The sequence below is a fragment of the Ostrea edulis genome, chromosome 2 (assembly GCF_947568905.1).
Source record: "Ostrea edulis chromosome 2, xbOstEdul1.1, whole genome shotgun sequence".
NCBI lineage: Eukaryota > Metazoa > Mollusca > Bivalvia > Ostreida > Ostreidae > Ostrea > Ostrea edulis.
The window spans coordinates 104202728-104225609 of record NC_079165.1 but is presented as its reverse complement, the minus strand read 5'-3'; the positions used below and the strand labels follow the sequence as shown (position 1 = coordinate 104225609).

General features: G+C 33.8%; 1 protein-coding gene across 24 annotated transcripts; it reads right to left on the bottom strand.

The window, feature by feature from the left end:
* Positions 1 to 1733: 1733 nt before the first annotated feature.
* On the bottom strand, positions 1734 to 22343 carry LOC125680404 (outer dense fiber protein 2-like). Of its 24 annotated transcripts, none has more exons than XM_056155861.1 (24): positions 22205 to 22343; positions 21394 to 21516; positions 21159 to 21299; positions 20960 to 21049; positions 19933 to 20088; positions 19430 to 19617; positions 15332 to 15461; positions 13654 to 13860; positions 13137 to 13208; positions 12755 to 12787; positions 11865 to 11981; positions 11549 to 11664; positions 10714 to 10893; positions 10496 to 10510; positions 9725 to 9860; positions 8647 to 8757; positions 7422 to 7526; positions 6225 to 6296; positions 5723 to 5881; positions 4387 to 4487; positions 4201 to 4282; positions 3002 to 3115; positions 2781 to 2873; positions 1734 to 2678 (listed from the first exon to the last, which is right to left on the bottom strand). In XM_056155861.1, exons 2-24 carry the CDS (start codon positions 21502 to 21504, stop codon positions 2493 to 2495), a joined length of 2715 nt encoding a protein of 904 aa, XP_056011836.1. In that variant the 5' UTR covers positions 21505 to 21516; positions 22205 to 22343; the 3' UTR covers positions 1734 to 2492. The 24 variants fall into 24 exon arrangements, with proteins under 24 accessions (XP_056011836.1, XP_056011837.1, XP_056011833.1 ...); XM_056155862.1 differs by having other exon boundaries at positions 22272 to 22314; XM_056155858.1 differs by lacking the exon at positions 22205 to 22343 and adding an exon at positions 21912 to 21953.
* Between the last annotated feature and the right edge of the window lie 539 nt (positions 22344 to 22882).

The window sequence follows — 22882 nt, the reverse complement described above, 5'->3', positions numbered from 1 at the left end:
CCTTCGAAAAATTGAAAAATACTCAGTCTAAATCCTTTCTACCGACAACTAGTACACCCGAGCACGGCACAAAACATCTTAATGCATTATTATTTACAAGCCGTTAACGTGACAATTGGTTTTTTGTCGATTAAATCTAATCTGTTCACAGGGGCTTGTCACGAATTGACCCTCTCTATTCTATATTTACACATAGAATAGACGATGTCAAATTTTATTAAGACAAAAATTTCGTGACGAGCCCCTGTGATCTGTTTATGAAATTTCAAACCCGAGGGCGCATATGACGTCACACAAAATGGCGCGTAAACTAGCGAAAGAAAATATGCATATCGCAAGATTTGAATTTCATCGCTTTCAAACTCGAAAACTACGCAAAATATTTCATTTAAAACACATTTAAATTAGTTTTAGGCATAAAAAGAGTTAATTTTGCTGAAAAAATGAAAAAGTTTAGAAACATGCGTTGTTTCCTTTAAGATGTACCAGTGTACCAAGTTTGATGTCTGTCAAAGCAAAGGGTTCTCAAGATATTGAGCGGACAGTATATTCCTATGTCCAGAGTAGGCTGACCCTTGGCCTTTAACCTTTTGACCTGAAAAACAATTGGGGTCCTCTTCTTTTCATAACCAACCCACATATGAAATATTACGATCAAGTGAATGGTTCTGAAGATATTGAGTGGACAACATGTGGTCTACCGACCGACCGACAGGTGCAAACCAATATGCCCCTCTTCTTTGAATATAGTTTAAATACTATGCCACCCCAATGGCAACAATAAACAAGGCCAACACTTTGGTACCAAAAGAGAGGTCTTGTCGGAGGGAATGCACACACAATATATGACACTCCTATCACTCGCCATTCAAAAGTTATGAATACAACAAGTTTTGAAATTAGGTCAAATTCTGTGGTCAGGGTCACAAAGTCAAAAGATCATGATATCAAATGACAGGTCTAGTTATAGGAATCTATACCGTATATACTCGCCTATAGGTTGGTTCGCCTGCAAGTCGGTTGTATATTTTGTTGGCCATTTTGGAGGGATTTGCCATTGACCCACTTATAAGTCGGTATAACTTTTTTTCAAGAATCGGTTGACAATTTCAAATCAATGCTCTAACGTTTTCAACTCTGTTTCAAATAGTATTTTTGTGAAATGTGCTGATAATTATTAATTTTCTCAAGAAATCAATTTCAATAATATAAAATCATTAAAATATGTAAATACTTGTACTTTATGTATATAATCCTGGAATACATGAATAATATAATATGTCCAGTCAATGTTAATCAGTGATCAGTAATCGTTGGAGTAAAAAGTTGTTTGAAAAATGCTATATATTACGCTGTCCAGAGAAATGCTAATCTTTGTACGACTTGCCTATAAGTCCGGTGTATAGTTTTGGACCAATTTTTAACTCCCAAAAATCCGACTTATAGACGAGTATACACGGTATACAAAATATGAAATCCTTACCTTATACAACTCAGAAGATATGGCTTAAACTAGTTTTTCTTTAAGTAGGGCAATTTCCAAGGTAACAAGGTCAAAACTTTGGTACCAATAGAAAGTTCTTGTCACAAGGAATGTACATATGAAAGTCCTTTCAAAAGTTGTGAGCCAGGTTAAAGTTTCGGACAGACAGACAAGACAAAAACAATAGCTACAGGGGCATATAAAGGAATCTGCATAACAGAGAATTTCAAAACTAAAGTGAACTTTGAAATTAATTTGACCATTTTATTGCTGTTTCACTTTGTTACATTACAAAGTTATACAAATTGTACATTACAATATAAATGCTCTTTGACTGTGAAAATGGAATGAATTGATGAGTGTGGCAGTTTGTTACATGATGTTAGATCTATTGTGTTTCTTAACAGAGAAATATTCAGGAAGTAAGACTTGTATGAGATTGCCAAACTCCTCATTTCATATTCAAATTCATAAAATTAAAAATATACAAAAAATCATTCAAATTTCCCAATACACATAAATAGAATGTGCCTAACAAAGTGCTTGAATTTTCAAAATAGAAAAACCATTTGATTGTATGATGTTCGGTATCTTTACAATACATGAGAATGGGTCATGATCTAGTTAGCACTATTAATGAAGTCTAAAACTGGTATCGTGTACGTATAAATACTTCTTGGAATTTCTGAAAAGCACCCTTTTCTAAGTAAAAAGGACGGCAAATAATTAAAAATAAACAATACAAAATATATCACAGACACTGCATAAAAAAGTAACTAAAAATAACTTAGTACTTGATATTCAACTTAATATAATCTTCCTCTAAACAAGTAAATGCTGCAGGAGTGTACACAAAGGATTTGTTCATGATTTACTTGTTTCCTAAAAAAAATTCATATCTTAAAAATTCTCATAAAAAATATGTAAAGATTAATTGTTTTTAAACCTATAAGTTACATGTACAATGTATATGAAGAATTTAATATTTACTAAGGAAAGGCAAGGAATACTAGAATTGGGGGGGTCCTGAGTTTAGAGGGGTTGAGGGGTATGAGACTGTACTACTGTCCCCAAACACATTGGCATAGGAATTCTTCAGGAACTGAACATAGTTCTGCATGCTGCGGTTTGTACTGTGGGATTGTTCTAGTCGATCTTTGAGGTCATATAATCTGGAGTTAAATTTTCTCTCGTTCTAAAAAGAAAAGTAATGGGTTAATGTTAACAACAGATTGCTTTAGGAGCTATTAAACTTTCTACATGTATTTTGACTCTAAACAATGAAAGGTAGAGTTACCTCCTCCTTTTCTCGTTTTAGACGAGCAATTTCAGCACGACACTGACTCATTTGCGACTCCAAGTCAGTGATTCGAGTTTGGTATGTTCTCTCCTGAAAAACATAATGGAGATCTTATTTTGCATACAACTACATCCAGTATGTGGCAGTATATAACTCCAATGATTGTGATTATCAACTCATTGACTGCGCATTACTGTGGGATTAAATGAGAAATGAACCTTTTGGAGAGCTTTATCTCTTGTCTGTTCTGTTTGGCGACGTATGTCTGACAAGGCATTCTCTAACTGGCGAGTAAGACTAGCATTTTCTCTTGACTTTTCTTCTAAGCGAAGCTGTTTGTAAAAATAAAATGATAAAGATACAGTGAAACTTCTCTTAACCGGCCCCTCAGAAAACCGGTTCTCCCTGAATATCAGCCAATTTTCAAAGTCCCGGCAGAAATCTTAACATTTCCTTGCAAAGAAAGTCTTACAAAACTGGCCACCCCTGAAAACCGGACATCGGCCACTTTTTAAAGTACATTTGTTAACAAACATATGCAATTTACCCTTATAATACTGGCCACTTTTTGAAGACAAGAAAATTTTGGTCAGAGGGTGATCAAGATAGGCCAGGTGTGCAAACTGACTGACTAACCAGCCAGGTGGGGAATTATCAACTGAAGGTGTGAAAAACACAAGTGGCCTCTATAATTTCTATTGTTTACCTGTGCTGTCAAGGGTGTTATGTGACACTTGGCTAATCCAAGTGACCCATCCAAATTCTGTACAAAATGTAAAAAACAGTTAGGAACATATTGAATGAATAGAGTATTGTTACAGCATACTATCATATGGACATAAGCAGTAGTTAATAAAGAACCAACCCATGACTGTTAATGATAATTATTTAAAGATAAATTAATTTTCTTGGTTTCCATAAACTTAAAATTCTTAAGAAATATTGAAATTACAATTTCATAGCTACTACTGTACTTTTCAAAAACGTCAAAACAAATTTCTTAATGATATAAGCGATGAATGTAAACTGAGTTTTTATAGGTAAGAGGAATTCCAATACACTGTAATATGCCTCTGTGTTTTCTTTATGTATCCTGTTATAAATTTTCAGTTTAAAATTAGGTGATTTCAGCGAGAATATTTCTTGTTATCATTAATTACCTGTAGGTACAAACGGACTAATTTGATCTCCACCGATAATTGATCATAGATCACCAGAACAAAGTGAACAGTACCTACTTTGTGAATATTGAGATAAAATGTCTCTTCATGCAAAGTTTTCGGTAAACCAGCCACCCCTCTAAACCGGCCGGGTTTTTTTTTGGTCCAAGAGCCGGCCAGTTTAGAGAGTTTCACTGTATTCCAAATCTTATATTTTATTCATATCAAGGACTTTTAAACTGCTGATCAAAACTTACATTATTCTGATGTAGACCTTCTTCCCTCTTTGCTACACTGGCCATCAATTCTCGATTCTGCTCATCAGAGTCTCGAAGTTTCCTAAAATATTTCAATATTTAAAACAATTTTGCACACATTTTACATTTCATGCACTTGTTCTGCTATCAGTAAAACCTATAGGTATGGCCTGAAATAAAGAATACCTTTCAAGTGATTCAAGTTTGCTCAGCATCATTCGGTTCTCATCCTGGGACTCGTGGTACTTGTTCCGATTTTGTTCAAGCTGATCTGTAACATGCTCAACCTGAAACATTGAGTAGCAGAAGTGCCAAAAGACAAGTGAATTATGGTGTTCTTAATGGAATCCTTCATTAGTAGGAGGATTGGGAAATTCTACCAAGGGACAAGATTTGCAGTCTAGGAAGAGGCTGTGCCGATTCCTAGACAGGAAATCTTGTCCCTGATGTGGAATTTCCCAATCCCACATGTCAGTAAATAATGAAGGATTATTTTTCTCACAGTTTATCTATAGTTTAGTGCAATAATGCATGAACTTTGAGAAGATTTAAAATCTTCAAAATCCTATGATGTCATTGATTGTGACATCATATATCTTTTTGATTAACGTTACAAGGTACAGTAAAATGTTTTGCATTGTTTTCTATAAATTTTAATTTGATAAAGCTTTCTGGTGGACATCCTTGGATTTTTTAGTTTAGGCCAATTCAACTTAATTGATAGATTATCATCCCCACCTGCCCCTCAAAAATAGGCCTGCCTGGAATTTTTTTTATTTTGCAAAACTTGCAAATTCCGGAAAATTTCCATGTCCAACTCCAGTATTTACACTTCTTGTTTACATTTCCGGTATAGCAACGTGAAAAACCACGTGAAGAAAATAAATACATGGTTTTCTTAATTTCATACGATCTTACGGACGTAAATGAAAGGAAGGGATAGGTATCTTTCTGTGTTTGAAATTAAAGCTTAACCTGGAATTCTCAGAAAATAAAAATTAAAAAATAAAATCCTCCCACCCGCCCCATACTTTTTGGTGACCCTGGATGATAATCAACTAATTAAGTTGAATTGGTCTAACAATTACAGTGTAAACCATATTGGGTCTGCTCTTTCATACTGTGTAATTAGTTTCTGCGTATATATTCAAATAAGATTTTGATAATTTTTAATTTTCTCAAAGCTCCTGCATTTATGCACTAAACTGTAGATAATATGTGAGAAATAGAATCCTTCATTAGTACAAGTGTGGGATAGGGAAATTACATTGAGGGTACAATTCAAAGTTCAGGATGAGGCTTTGCATGACATCATAATCAATGACGTAGCAGTGTTGGATAAAAAAAAATCTCACATGGGTAATTTCAGTCTCACACTGGTAATAATGTAAGAATAATATATCTTGGTTTGCTTCTTATTACAGATGAACTAAAATTACAATAGCCAATATTGCTAATATGCATTTCAATTTTCCAGATTTCTGCTTTCCGACTCAATTTGATGAAGAGACAACAAATCTACCTTGGCAGTGAGCTCTGCAATCAGCTTAGTATTTTCTGTGTTCTTTTTCTCATACATGAGCATTCTCTCCTGTGACTCAAACAATTTCAGTTCTGTTGACTTGAGCATGTCAGGAAGTGGTTCCAGTTCCTGGAGGCGCTGATGGAGACGAACTTTGACCTAGTTAAGAAAAGTCATTCTCAGTTTCATCCATATAGGTCACATAATTCTATATGGAGAGAACATATCACTTCAAATATGAAAGAAAAGACATGTTTAAAACATTATTATTCAAATAATTTGAAAACTGTGAGATTCAACTCAGCAGAAAATTTCCTTTCCAACTATTTGACTTTTGGACTTGAAAAGAAAAATAATATTGACAGTACTGTCGTGCATCTTAAAAAAATAACAACCTGAAAGATCCAACTTCTGTATACAAATTTCAGAAGAAAAGAATTTGAAAACAAAAAGGTCTGTATGGCAGAGTTTAGCAAGCCATCATGCAGGTGAGAGATCTTACCTGTGGCCCTGGACTGAGGCCCGAACTAGAGGGCTGGGATACAGGGAAATAATGCCCTGTAGTTTGTTTTAGCTGATTAAGAAAAACGACAGGAATATATGTAAAACAGGTATAAAAGATGAAATTCAAAGCATCAAGATGAGGCAATCCAGACAGCAAATCACTGTAACAAAATCTATATCAGGATTTCTTATGCATTTTCTTCACTCTTGTCTCTTTTTTAATACCACTGCCATCTTGATGCTAAAGGAGGTTAGTTTTAATAACAAAGAACAATGTCTGTGAATCAATTTCTTTACTGGCACATTTTCAATGGTTTTTCTTTGTGCGTGTGTGTGTGTGTGTGGGGGGGGGGGGGGGGGGGGTTTAAACACGAGCACAAATCCAATTTTCAGACATGTTTTACAAGTTACACAAAGAACTATGTGTGACAGCAGTTACTTTCTGTGTCTAAATCACATTTTAAGAAAGAATTATACTTTCCTGAATAAAACTATGAAATACAAACTTGCTTCAAATCGATAAAAATAATATATTCATTATGATATAATTCTTCAGTTATGCCACCGTAAAAATGATGCAATTTCCTATTTTTTTCAATTTTCAGCAAAATAATAGTATTGCGATTAGACATTTGATTGGGAAAGACAAAGCACAGGCATGATCAGGCACTGTTTAATAAATGAAATGATTATATCAATGAAATTTGTGGTTGGTAACTGACCATGCCTGCACTTCATTATTTCTAAAGCGAAGCAAAATGTGAATAATACTTTGAAATTTTGACTGTATTTTACAGGAATTTGTTCACTCTGTGATGTCATCAAAACATTCACACACAATGTCGTTACCACCTATGAAAATCTGATACATTGATTCCTTATTTGACATTTGATTCATTCTTAATTTCTAATGTTTTATAAAGGCAAATATTAGTAATGTGTGGAATCTAGTCCTTTGCAATGCAACACCAAACACCAGAAAAATCGACTCACAGTGGTAGTACAGTAGATTGAATACAGAGAGCAGTGATACATGAATGATCCCCAACACCCATCCTTTTTCACATACACTAGATAGATTTTGAATACATCATGTATGAGACAAAAATCAAAAGCTTAGACAGGCAAGCATGCATAAGCCTAGTCAAACTTTTGACTTTTAACCCATACTGGTGCACATGCAATATGACCCAACCTTCTCTAATTCTATCTCGCTTTCCTGGGCTATATAATCGGTGTTCTTTTTCTCTTCAGCCAGTTGTACCAATGTTTCATCAGTCTCTCGGCGAGATTTGTTCATCTGAAATCATAAACACCCATTGACACACCCCCACACCAAGTACAAGCCTATGAAGAAAGTAACAAAACCATATCACCCATCACTACCCAGTATCTCAGCTTAAAACACAATGTGAATATAGTGCACTTAAATAAATTGTCTAGGTGTAAGAATGCTGTGAAAACTGTTAATATCAGGAACTGTGGCTCAAACAGGTGAGGATGAAAAAAAATGATCAAGGACACAGGCATCACGGAACGTAAATAAATTCATGCATATGAATTTTTATTTCATGAAGATCCTGCAATATCATTTTGATGGAGCATGCTACTTGTGTAACTTTGAATTCTTTGTCAGTGAATGACAACATGAATGAACTTACATTCGAGTTTGAAAGTGGCAAGTCAACATGTGTTTTGTTGACCTGACCTTTTCCTGCTGCCTGAATTTAACAGGATGTCTTGATTCGATAAAATACCATAGCACTTTTACTATTGAAATTTAATAGGATGACTATCTAAATTTAATAGAATATTGATAAAATACCATAGAACTTAACTATCTGAATTTTATACTGTATACCATGGAATTTTTGTCCTCACTATGTTTTTGTCCCATTCCCCTTTATCCTAAATGTGCCAATTCAAAAAGGGGAAATTAATTTACTCAATACCACAATTTACCCCATACCTTAAAGTGGAGACAAATTCTTTTGGGCAAATTCAAATGGAACAAAATTGTTTTTTAATGCACCTGGCAAAAATAAATTGTGGGGAAAAAATTCCCAGTATACAGTGGAATATCTTGATTATATCAGTCGATGGACAAACAAATTTAAATAACACAATATAACATCTCTCTCATGGGATATGTTGACTTGATAAAATAGAGTAAGAAATGGATTATTTTTAAAACTAAGCTAATGCTATCAAATTTGCAAGAAAATAATCACTATGAAAAAATTAATGGTAAGCTAACATGTAAAATTTTATTATACAATGAAAATGGATTTGGGGTGAAAAAATTCTAGCATACAACCAACAAACAAGATGTCAGTAGCAGTGATTCTAATCCCTCTACAGCATTCATGTGAAAATTTACCATGAAGCTGTAATTAATGTCACATGACCAGTCAGCTGACCTGAGCTTTGTATTCCTCCACCAGATTCTCGTACTGCTTGAGGTTTCCTCGCAGTTGGACGAGTTCTTCATCCGCCTGCTGAAACTTTCTTTCAATAGTCTGAATAGAGGTCTGAAAACAGAAACAAAATACACAATATTTATATCTCAACACATATGTATGTACAATAACTTCCTTACATTACTGGTTAAGTGATGAGCACTTACTAAGGCAATATATTGTCACTCTGTATCAAATTCCTAGAATACTGTGGATTTTTTATACACAAGTAATTCTAAAAGCTTGTCTTGCAAACAAAAGTCACACTTTTACTTATTATCACAGATTCACATTACATTGAATTAATCAGTTCAGAGAGTAGAACATTCAGGATTTTATGTTTACTGACTTTGAACAACAATTTCACCAACATGCAAAGAATCTACAGAGTGGTACAATGTAATGCATTTCCATAACAATGCATTAAAGGGAATGATTCACGATTTTCCCCAAAATTTTCTTTTTCACTTTTAATGATCAAAATCTACTGTTTAATGTGTTTAAAAGATTACATATAAAAATTATGGTTATACATTATCACGGAAGCTCATTTTAGAGAGTTTATTATTTGTTTTGTAAACAAAGATTGTGGTATGTTAATGTTTACGAAATTTTCAAAAGAAATGGATATCGATATTAGTTTATCATCTCTTTCACATTTCAATGATCTTGGGGGTAAAATATGTCATCTAAAAATTAAAATTTGTGGCTATGCAAAATTAAGATGCTTTATATTACAAAGTAAATATTTCACTTGTTTGTATCCATAAAAAGACTCAAGTCTTTGTTTACATAACACAGATTTAAGGCTAAAATATTGGTTTTATTCATGCATTCAGAAGGTCAAGATTTTGGCTGTCAACATTAAATGAGTGATATTTTTAATGTTTAACATTGAAAATGAAAAATATTTTTATCAAAAATCGTGAACCAGTCTCTTTAACACTTGTTTGATAGTAAGCATGATACTTTAGAATACAATTCATTCCCATAACAATGCAATAAATATCTGCAGAAAAGCGTGTGTGAAAAACTCTACCTTGAGCCGTTCATTTTCAACTTTGAGCGCCGAGTTTTCCGCCTGCATTTCATGGAGTCTGACACCAACCGACTCCTGCTGCGACTTGGAGCTATTCTCTACCTGATCCATCAGGGACTCCAGCTCACCCATTCGTCTGTTGATGAGTATTGTTGTTAGTATACATTAAAAAGCACAACTAAAGATTAACGGAAATACACTTGATTTATTCATACACTTTCATTGCAAATTTATACCCCTGTGAATAAAAAAGATAAAAACCAATACTATTTTTCAAAATAATTTACTTAGAATGAAGTCCTTTCTCCTTTAGAAACGCCTAAATACATATAGTATTATACTTAGAGATTCAGTGAGTGATGCCTATAATATACTTAGACAGTGAACTAACACAGACAACTGCTAATCATGAATGTTAAGAAGAACAGGGTTAATTCACAACTGTGTCACTACAAGGTGTCACAAAAAGAACCAAAGATGGGCGTTATTCTACTACAGACATTCTCACTCAACCATGCAACTTAGCAAGCCCTCCCTATGGGAGACTTGTAATACTTGAGTGACTTGTGAGAATGTTCGTATAAATTGTTTACCCTTCTGTTTCACACAACCTGTAATGCAATCACTTATCAATGAGTAAAATCAACTTCTTTCATTGGCTTTTAACATTTATTAATATATTTTTTTTTATCAACAATGATATCAGAATGACTGTTAAAACTAGCAAAATTTTATGCAGCAAATTATGCCCACTTCACTCTCACACATTACCTGTTCCCATTTTCACTACAATTAAAAAATTGTGTGACCAAAATGCATAATTTTTGTAAATAGTGACATGTAAACCATTAGTAAGAGTGCACAACCACCACCTGGGAGTAAATGAGACAACAGTTACTGTGTGTTTCCAGTCATCCAGAACTCGAATGACTAGCATGTGTTGCTTATATTGTACATGTAGATGGTGTATAAGGCCCAGTGAAACTTACGTCTTCAGTGCTGAGTTTTCAGCCAGGAGCTGAGATTTCTCCTTTGAGATTTTATCATACCGAGGCCCCATCAGCTCCAACTGAGATCGTAAATCCTCCAGTTGTGCTTCACGCTCCATCAGCTGCACATTCATCTTCTCCAGTGCATCCTGGCTTCTTTCTGCTCGTTGTTTTTGCACTCTAAGTCATAAATATCGCATGGTCATATATGGGGTACCTTATTTACTCTGTCGTTACAAATCGCACCACAACCTATTCATATGTGCACTGTGTGACTTGGCTACATTTGTTCAAAATATGTTTGGATAACTAAAGAACCATCGAATTATGATCTGCTGAAAGAAAATGCCTAAGTTTTCAGAAGCCAGTTGCAAATCTTGTCTACTAGTAGCTTCTACGTTTGTATTCTAAAATCACATGCATTTCTCAACACCAGGGACTAAAAACAAACACCAAAAAATACAAAAAGGTGAATATGTTAGTTATTTTTAAATCATTTGTCGGGAATGAAAAGGGAAGGTAAAAAAAAACTCTGAAGTTAGAAAATGTGCAAAAATTATTTCCCTTTTATAACTTTTCTCCTCATCTCAATTCCATCTTATAAGCAGTCTGATTAAAACCAGACCTTCAACCTTGCTCCCCCCTATTTTGAGCGGACATAGAAAAAAGGGGGGTAGCAAGATTGAAATACTGGTTTTAATCAGTCTGACCTTGAAAGAGACTCCAAACATTGTGTATATAACAAGATTCTAGCATGGCGATGTAAAATCACAAGCGAAAAGGGAAATAATTTTGAGAAAGGTGAAGACACAATACAGATCTTTGTTCCGCTGACCTTGTGGCCTTCTTCAGGGCCTCCTTATCCCGATCTGCTTTCTCCTTGGCCCTTGTTACAAGTTCTTGGAGATGTTCTATCTCAATTTTGTCCTGGGCTCTAGTACTCTCGATTGTCTGAAAAATAATAAACACAAAATTATCATCCAATGGACCTATTATTATCTATCAAAAGAAATAGGCACATGCACCTCTAGCAAAGAAATAAAATTAGACACTCTTTATTATATTTATTCTAAATGAAAAAAAAAATCAGAAATCAGCAAGCATCAAGAAGTGTCACCATTCACCACTAAAACTAAGGTCCAATCACTCACCCGAATTTGTACCGCCATACGATTTAAATCAGCTTCTTTGGTGCGTAACTGTTTTTGCAAATGTGCTCTAGTGTTTTCAATGGAAGATTGGAGACCAGAGAGAGCTAAGTTTTCGTCCTACAACAGATACAGGAATTATATATCCTGAGGTTCTCTATTCATGCAAACCTAAACAATATTCTTGAGGTTGGGTCTTTCATTATGTTCCAGTCTGTTGATACAGACAGTAATTTCGTGTCCTATACTGCCATTGTTACTGTAAAACAACTCCCAGGATGAGATATTAATTTCAGTGTTCAGAAAATTGTTTAGAGCATTAAAAGTTAGATCAATGTTTTAATTACACAAAAAAAAAAAAAAATGACTGAATGACAAGAAGAATTACAGGTGGATTGGATGCATGATCTTTGAAGTATGAAATGAAATGAGTATAAAAAGAAACAACAGCAGTCTGGAAACAAACATCTTGGTAACGTAGGAGTAATCTTACAGTAACAGTGTCACTATGGCAGTGTGTACCAGTAACATACAGAACACGACGGGCGAACTAATCAAAATTGGACCTCTCTCTCTAGACTCCTGCCACAAGAAAAGCCACGGATTAAAGGAAAAGAAGCAAAAGAAAACAGTAAGTTCTCTACTCCATGCTAAATCTACTGAATGTACTCTTTCCAATGAACTCAAACTGAATCATTAGCATGCAAAAATCCAAATACATCAATTTCCAGTTCTAAAACAGCAATCTGTAGCATTAAATGGACTATTGCCATGTGTACCCCTGGGTACAGTTCAATGATGAAAGCTCCATTTACACACAGATTAAAACGTTCAGCTGAGTCAATGATTGGTGGTGTGTCACATATCTCCGCCCTCTGCATGCTATTACTTACTTTCAATTTTGTCTCTTTCTTAAATGAAGCTTTCTGTAGATAGTGGATTTATTATTACATCATTTTTTTTCTGGCAGAGTTACATGGAAAATTTATATGACTAAAAGCTAACAAAGTATAGATATATAAAATGTCTTCATTTCATATTAAAATCTTTGAAATATTTACAAACACACTCTAACACACAAACATCTCCTTCCTCAAATGCCATTAATACCTTTATTGTAATGGGAAAATAAATGAAAAGTTAAAACTATTATCAATCCATTTACACAAACATGCATGGTGCATCAATTTACTTTAACTTCAGGTGAAATGTATACAAACAATTAGATGTAAAAATTTCTGACCAAAAAAAAACCATCCTTAAAATTGAACTTACCCTCTGTGCTGCCATCTGTGATCTCATTTCTGATATCAATAAATCTCTGTCTCGGAGCTCTGTTTTCAAACGCTAAAAAATTATAAATCTCGCAAGTCATGAAAAGTATTTAAAAGTAGACAGCGATTACTTTTAAAAGTACATAAAATATGTCACGGAAATTGTCAACAAAAAAATTCAACAAACAGAGCTTTTACAATATATTTCTATATCCTGAAACTATTGACAAATAAAGTAACATATGAAAAATTTCGCAGACTTTTTTATGTGTCAAAATTGAAAAAAAAATTTTTACATACATAAATTCAAGTGTACAGTGATAAAATAACCATGCCCAGAATATATTGTATACATCACCATTTGACTTGTGTATGCTCTCTGGGTAAATGCAAATTGTAAGTTCTAGATATGAAAATTGTAAATGACTGAAAAGACATCCTATGAAATCTTAAACCAACCAGTGATGTTTGGGGTATCTAAATTTACATATAAGATGTTTTACTAACAATGAACAGACCTCATTAAATCTGTCAGCCTCACTCAGCCGCCTCATTAACAAGTCCCTCTGTTCTCCGAGTCGAATGGCTGCCGTTTCAGCTTGATGCTGTTCACGCAATAAACGTCGTAGTGCTCTGTTTGTGGCCTCAAAATCTGTCAGCTTCTCCAACAGACTGTCCTTGTGTTTATTCATTCTGTTGTAGTCGGAAGAAGTTATCCTGTTCTCCTATTCATAAAAAAAAAAAGAAAAATTATATTGCTTCAAAATTTGTTACGCTTATTGGACTGCTCTACACCTATACACTGCATACATACAAAAATAAATATCCAACACACACCGATGCCAATGTACAACCATTTCTCAACAGAAGAAATAACATTAAAGAAATAAACTATACAGAACTTTTCCTTAAAATTCTCAAATACACATGTATAGGATTTCATTGAAAGAGCATTTATGATATTTGTAGTTGTATTACAGGAGTACTCTGCATATAAATTGGCTTGCATTGTTTTATTACCCAGCTTCAGACAAATTTTTAGATAATTGATAGGATAAAAACTAATCACATGATGCCCTGATATTTTAATATTATGTCTCCGTAGGGAGGGTGTTATAGTTTGACAACTGTGACATCACTAACAACACATGATGCCCTGATATTTCAATACACCGTCTCTTGGTCTGACAGCTACAGTAGCTTTCAACGTATGTCTGCATTCAGTTTCAACATACATGATTTGTTTATTTAATGTTATTGTTAATATTTTTAACTGTGGTGTTTTGATAATGAGATTATATGATTTTCAATGTGATACATGTATATGGAATTCAATTTAATAATTGAATAATACTTATCAAAGATGTTACTGTAATCTTAGTTGTCATTTTGTCACCAAAAGTTGAATTCAATGAAAATTGCTCTATATTATATATTTCAGTAATAATGCCAGTATTTAATTTTTAATTATTTCAGTCACTTTTTAACCCCAAAGCAGACACATAAATGCGTAGTTTAGGTAATCAAATAATTCTTGTCTTTGCAAGACAATAATTCTTTCTTATATATTTCTTTACACTAAAAGCAGTTATCTAACGTAGTTTTATTAGGTTTCTCTTGTTTTTGTACAAAATAAATGTTTTTAAAATAGTCATTTATATCCTATGCAATTGAGAGATTTTGAGATAAAATGGTTGCCATCACTTTTACAGCTAATGCCCCTTTAAGAAATTTTCTAAAGGTCCTCAGTGGGATAAATTCGTTAAACAGTCAGTTTGGGACATAATATGGAGTTATCCAGAATGTGAAATGGAAATCCGTATTAGGCGAGGCTTCACGGATTTCCATTTCACACCCTGGATGACTCCACATTATGTCCCAAACTGACTGTGTAACGAATGATAAATTATCACCAATAATTTCAGTGGAACTGATTACAAATTTCAGCTTCTCTGTAGGTATATTATTCCATGAAGGTTGCCATGTTTACTACAGAATATGAGAGTAAGATGGATTTTCATTGGATAAAAATTAAGTAATGCTAACTTTAAAGGGACATAACTTTTTATTACCAATAAGTGGCATGGTTCAAGTGAAGATCTGTCTGGGTGAATAGAGAAACATCATGGATCATCACCCTTGGCTAGCGAAGATGATATACTGTTTGAAATAATAAAAGCATTCTCTTTAACTAACCTCTCGAAGTCTCCGAAAAGCTTCCCTCATTTCGTTCACTTGTTTCACTGCAGCCTGACCATCCATTTCAACCTCAATCAGTTTCTTCATTAGTTTCTCTCGCTCGTTAGAAAGAAGATCTGCATCATGTCTATTGTGAAATGTCATTTTAACACATAATAGAAGAAAGAAAAAAAAAACCCAGGATTTTCATTTTTAAAATGCTGCAAGAGAAATCAATACTTTAATTTTCTTATGAAATATGTCTTGTGTGTTATTGTTTCTACAGCATTAAGAAGAAAATGTCAAATGATACAGTACAGCTTGTATTAAGCCTTACAAAACTATTACTTATTGTAACGGGGACCGTTACAGATGTTCCCCAAACATTCCCCCATTTAGTAAGTGGTGTCATTTATTTCAGTACAAGTGGTTTTGACCATTGCAAACTGTGTAGCATGTGAATATATAACTATCTTATAACGTTCAGTCCATTTCATACTAGTTCAAATCAGTTATAAAGATCTGAGAGTTTTGTGCACGTGCACGTACGTGCATGCACGTGCATATAAATAATTCCACCATCTCGATACATTACAAGTCTTACTATATGAGTACAAGAGAAGTTTCACAACTGTTCAATGAAAAAGGAGAAATTAACGGCAACTCAAAACTACAAAGACCGAAATCAATGCACGTGCATACACGTGCGCGTGAGTACCACACAGCAATTTTGTTGATGCTGTTCAATAGACATTTGAACAATATACCTACTATATGAAATTGGTATCGATTGCTTCACTCATAAGAAAGTTATTGGGATTTCAAAATCGTCCAATCGGAATCAAGCGCACGTGCATGCGCGTGCAGGGAAGTGATTTTGAGACTATTAATAAATTGACAGGCCCAAAACATACCTGCAACCTAATTTTCAAACCTATTCATTGCAATCTCAAAATGTTATAGACCAAAACTTGAATTTAGACGTCAAAAATTACAATGCACGCGGATTCATGCGCATGCAATTTTGATAATGGAAAATGTGTTGACACCATTTCATAGACATTCATATCATAGATCCTCAGGGTAAATTTGAATTCATTTCAGTTTTTAATTCAATAGTTATGACCATTTTAGTACCCGAAAAATGAAAGAAAAGCTATGCACGTGCATACACGGGCACGTGAGAATGATTCAGCATCAATGTTGATGTCATTCAATAGACATTTGATAGATATACTTACAGTATGAATTTCATATTGTTTCCATCATTTATAAGAAAGTTATGGCGATTTGAAAATCGTCCAATCAGAATTTAGCACACGTGCATGCACGTGCCGGATAGTTCTTATGACTGTTTACATTTGTTAAGAATATCAAGATACATATACAATAAAAGTTTGAAAAGATTTTGACAAAAAACAAAAAAGTTATGGTCATTGAAAGAATTGAATATTCAAATGTCAATGCACGTGCGTGCGCATGCGCGTTTTCAATTTTTATAACATATATTTGTACATATTTATAATCTTTACCTATCCTGTAAATATCATCAAATAATCTTAATTTACCTGAAAGTTATAAACGGTTTTGTATTATCCAATCAAATTGAAGCACACGTGTATGCGCGTGCAGAATTGAAATTTTGACGATGCCAAACGGTTAACGGTCTCAAGCTATACCGGCAATATAAATATCAAACGATTTCATTGAAAAATAAAAAAGTTAGACGCATTCCAAAATTTGTAAACAAAAAATCCAATGCACGTGCATGCACATGCATGCATTTTCAGACAAAATGACGTTCGTTCCGCACATCTACATAGAGTATTCTATCATCCTAAAAAGGTTTCATCTTGATCCCTTCAGTAGTTTCTGAGAACACTCGTGGACAAAAAAGGGTGACAAGAATAAAGAAAGAATAATAATAATAATAATAATAAGAAACAGAGTAAAACCAATATGTTCCCAAACTTTGTTTGGGGAACATAATTACTGTTTAGCAGACATAAGTTAGTTAACCTAAAGAATAGAGGTCATTCATTAAAGTGACCATTAACCAAAGAGATTGATTGCTTTGATAACCAAACTCCATTATCTAAAAAATACTCAGAATTGAAAACAAAATCAATAATATTATTCGTAAGTACCGGTAATGAAAGTGATTTTTTTAAAAGATTAATTTCTATAAATATATTTTACCGAAGTATGTTTATAAGAATTTATAAGATAAGTTTATTCCAATTTTGGGCCCAGAGGGCATAACAGTAAGACAGTTTATAAAGAAGGAAATTCAAAAAACAAAGAAAGTTTACAACATTAACTACAGATTACATAGACTGCAAACTGCATGTGGATGCAGCATGTTGGGGAAACAAGTACATACATATATGAATTGCTAATCATGTGTATACACAAGTAAATGGACAGTATCAGTATTATACCAACATATGAATAATAAACTATAATGATTTTTGCAGTTTTAAAGCATCACTTCTTTTTCTGAAAGTTTGCACTAAATATTCACTCAATTTGACAATTATGGTTTGTCTTTATTAATCATCAACCAAGTAAATTTGTCCTTATTTGTTAGATAGATAAAAATTTTGTTGAGCTTGTATATACCATTAAAAAACATATTTCTCTCTTCAACATGTTTATATATAATCTAAGGTACTAAAGATTAAAAAAAAAATATGCTGTATTTGTTTTGCCATTTCTAATTAGAATATAACTACAAGTGACTTCAAAATGACATTCAATAAGACTTTCGTATGTGTACACCTATGGTAACCATTTATTTTAATTAGTACACTGAATATTCTGGGTAATAAAATTTGCAGTGAAAATAGTTCAATTATTCATTTGATCAACAAACAACCTCTTTGATAAACAAAGAGCCTCATAAGACTTATAATTGAGGCGATTCTTTTAACAACCTTTTGCTTTAATTTATCACTTGTAGTAGAACTCCAAAATGAAGGTCATGTTCAGGGGTCGAAATTAACCTTTTCTACCACAGGCTAATTTTAGCCTGTGGGTAAAAAATCCACAGACTAAAATGAAAACCTACAAGCTAAAATAAAAATAATGAAGCAGTACTCTTTTTTCATAGTTTTTTTTTTAAATCAATGATTTTCCCCATCATTGATCCTAGTGGGTCAACATGTAGGCATCATTTGAACAAGACACTAAGTTACGTAAGTCATACGGTGCAATGTTTAGGTCTCTTGACCATCGCACCTCTAATCCACAACCTGTTTACTGCAGGTCTAGATCCAATGTCTTCCAATTTCGTGCCACATCAGGGGTGTCACTAGTGATTTTTCAAAGCGAATCCCGGACTCATGGTTTATTAGCAGCATGATCACGAGTCCCATGGACTTTTTTGATAATTGTCTACGCGCCGAGCAGTGCACTCGTGTCATCACTACAACTTGACATCAATAAGTCAATAAATTAATGTAGATACCATGTGGGTCATTCTGATAAAAATGACTACCGGTAGACTTGGTAAAACATAGACTCAGATTTTTTTAAAAAGATAAATGAATAACAAAAAACCTCATACTTGGAATTCAATTTAATCACTCCTATAAGTGAACAGGACTCGAGGCACATGTCTATATTTTTCATCATAATGCGATGTCCGACCTCTAAAGCATTTGTTTGATTCCGAGTTTCTTAAAAAATCATAAAAGAAAAATCTGGATAGAAACGGTTGTTGAAACCAGTCGTTCATGTAAGCGTTTGTATGATTCTGAATGCAAGTTTAAGAAAAGCGAATAGCGCATCACCGTGTAAGACGGATACAATACGATCATGGTTTGTAAATCACCACTCGCTAAGATTGTCGATTGTCCACTATTTTTACTCGCTATTTTTCAAATCTACTCGCATTTTGCTAGTATTTCTCGCTAATTTCGAGCCCTGATGTTATTGCCCCAAAAGGCCTCTGAACAAGGTTGTTTGCTTATTTTAAGTAAAAAATGGTGATTGTTGGCTGCATTAGACAGGTGGCCAATGAATACAGTTATTGGTGCACAGAATTTCAACGGGGAATAAAAATGATTGCATACTATTTACTACTGCATGTTTGTACATTACACCACTTAATACCTGTTAACATTTGCTTCTTCGCTGAGCATTTCCATGCTTTTCCTGAGGAGTTTATTTTCATGTTCAGCCATAGACAGTTCGTCTTTTGTGTCCTCTAACTCGCGCTCCTGAACATCCATTACGTGACGACTTGTTTCTAACAAATCTTCCTTCCTTTCTAACTCTCTTTGACTGTTTTTGAGCTCAACCTGGCATTTGACAATGAAAGAGAACATTTAACATGTCAATAAGGTACATATGACAGATTACAGCTTTTCACAATATTGAATGCATCGAAAAACAAATGCCGTGGTTTTAAAGACATGTAAAAAAAAAAAAAACAGGTTGTTTAAAATGTAATTTCTTGGAAAACTACTGTTTTTCCTTCATAAATGAAAATTACACCTCACTGACCACTTTATTTCATGGCCTGACAAAACTACAAAAGCTGGTATTCAACAAATTGATGAAACCAGTTAGTAATCATCCTTATACATTTGTGCATTTTTTTCCAATATGCATACCTCTGTTTTCAAAGACCCCATTTCTGACATGAGGTTTTCTATTTTTTTCTCATAGTTTTTCATTTGTCCATGGACGTGTTCTTCTTCATCAGTGGACAGGTCATCCATACGAAGGGCATCCCTTGGTGTGTTAACTTCTAGCCTGTGTGTAGGGCCCTTCAAATAGAAACTTTCAACATTGAGTTTATGATACATTTGTACAAATTTATGTATTTAACCACCTGCTAACACTCTACATGACTGATCTAAGACTTTGTGTTTTACCAACAAGCACCAATATGTTAGTGAGACATTCCAGTTGGTTGACTTTGGGCACACTTGATTTGTCTACACAGTTGTACACTCGGTGTAGATGGTTTACACCTTGTAATCAAGTGCTATTTGGTCCAATTTAGCAAGTTCAATATGGATGTTCAGCAGCTGAGATCCTCATTAGAGAGGTAACAATTTTGTACTAGAATTTAATAAGATTTTCATTTAACAAAAATGTATGTTACTGTGCATTTATGAATACCTACACACATCTGAAAAAATACCAGGTCATACTCCAAGTAATTTCTTGATTATTTAATGCCGAACTTGCTTTTGATGACTGTATGAAATATGAATAATTTTTATTTATTCTTTAAAATACATTTTAAACTCTTATAAATCATGTCTACATACAATACACTGGAATTATCCTCTTGTATACTTTACAGCTAACAGCATATGGAGAGAAAAATCAACAAATTTTCTGTCTCACAATTTTTCACTCATATGGAATTTTTTAGTGCATTTATCAACACATGTCCTTGATTGTACAAGGTGTAGATGGTGTACACCAAACAGTGTACACTTTTGCACTTGATTACGGAAAGGTGTACACTTTGTGGTTGGTGTAGACAAATTAAGTGTGACCTTTGTACCTCACATATTCATGCATTATGATTTACCTGTGCAAATTCATCATGCACTGCACATACATGTATCATAAATACTCTAAGTTCTATGTCCTGAGTGTCCACATACATGTAGCATGCAATACCTTCCAACAAAACCGAGGTGGTCTTGATCTTGAACGTGCTATCCTGGTCCTTTCTCCACAACCAAGACAAGGACAATGATTGGGGTGCCACTTCCATTTAGAGATGAACATCACATCAATTAAATGCATCTTTAGTAAATTTTAATATTATCAATTTTTCATTCAGTTAGCCTTTTATTTTTAGTATTTTGCTTCCTACCTGCCATGAGATCTTTTGTCCCTTGGTGGCTCGACCTGGTGCTGGCACCCATGGACCTGTGGCAGGGGCCTTTAGACGAGATGAGGCAGATTTGCTTCTCACTGATTTACCAGTTTTAACACTAGTTATTCCAGAACCAGTCTAAAGAGAAGTAAACGTTAATTAATAAAAGTAAATTGCAATCAAAATGATAAAAAAAGAGACAAAATATGCTTGATAGATGATTCAACTTCACCTTCTTTGTAACTTTCTTTCCCTTCTGCTTCACATGGACATGCACTGGTATATCATCTTCCACATGAACATGAACAGGAGATGTTGCTCTCAATCCTTTTTCACCTGGCATATTCTGTAGCTTCTAAAAAGAAGTTTAACACAAAGGGTTGAATATGCAGTTTTCTTTAATTTTTCATTAAACATGATGTGAAAATATCAATGTTAATTTGCAGAATTTGTGTCAAAGTAAAAGAGAGAAACTCAAATTCCTTAAAGATCAATAATAAATCATTTAATAAAACCACTATTTCTGTAAGAAATTTCACCTTTAAATGCTTCTGACTACAGAACTGTTTTTAATTGTTATGCTCAATGTTCTTGTAACCTTACATAATACAATTCTATTTTATATCTAACAATTCACACAAATAAAAAAGAAAATCAACGATCTTGAAGATACTAAGACTCGTAAATTGAAATTAAAGCATTATCTAAAAATAAAGTGTAATATTGCACCGTGTTTTTAGCAATACATACATGTTTCAACATGTTCACCTTAGCCATAATCGAATCGTAGCCAAAGACATGAAGCACGAAAAAGAAAGCTGAAGGAGACAAGGAACCAACTTATACGATAACTCTGTGTTATGTGTGGTTTGCTTATTACAAATCAATAGAAATTGGATTTTTCAGTATGAATTTTTCATAGACCATCTGTCCCAACATGTTCTTGATAGCGGGTAAGCTGAATGCATAAAAAATACTTTGCAACGCACGATCTTTTGCACTACTTGGGTGATGAAAATTACAAATATACAAAACGCAATCACCTGTGGATTTGATATTCTTCTTATATGACAAAATGAGAGCCGTTCATTATTATTTTTCCAAATCTACCTTCTCCGCGTATTTGTTGTTGTTCTGCAGATCCTATTCTTTATTCCCATTGGTTGAAACATTTTGACGTTTGTCACACTTTATTTTCCTCCTTTGTCAAAGAGTTCCATATAAGGGACATAAATCTTATATAACTAATTTTTTTAAAATTTTGGTATTAACAAGTATTTTCTTAATGAACGGTCTTGCCAAACGCTTAATTGTCCCTATTTTAATGATATTACTTCAATTTCAATAAGGATAATCAGCAAAATCCACTATGTAGACATCCCGCTGATGATTACTATGTACATACGTGCACCTTGGAGCCTCAGTGCCAAACGTTAAAAGTCAGTTCCAATTTAAAATAATAACATATTTACACTGTACAATTATACTTTCCAGTTGTGTTTCAGTCATGGTGTTTAACATTGTTACTGATCTTACCATTTTTGTTCTATTACGCTCCATGTGGATCGCCTCTTAGTGAAATAAAAAGTGTCAAAGTTGGTGCTTATCGTTATGTTATTGTGGAGTGATGAATATCTTTCAGAAGAGAAAAATTCTCAAAGCTTTTTAGCTCACCTGAGTTGAAAGTTCAAGTGAGCTTTTCTGATCGCCTGTTGTCCGAA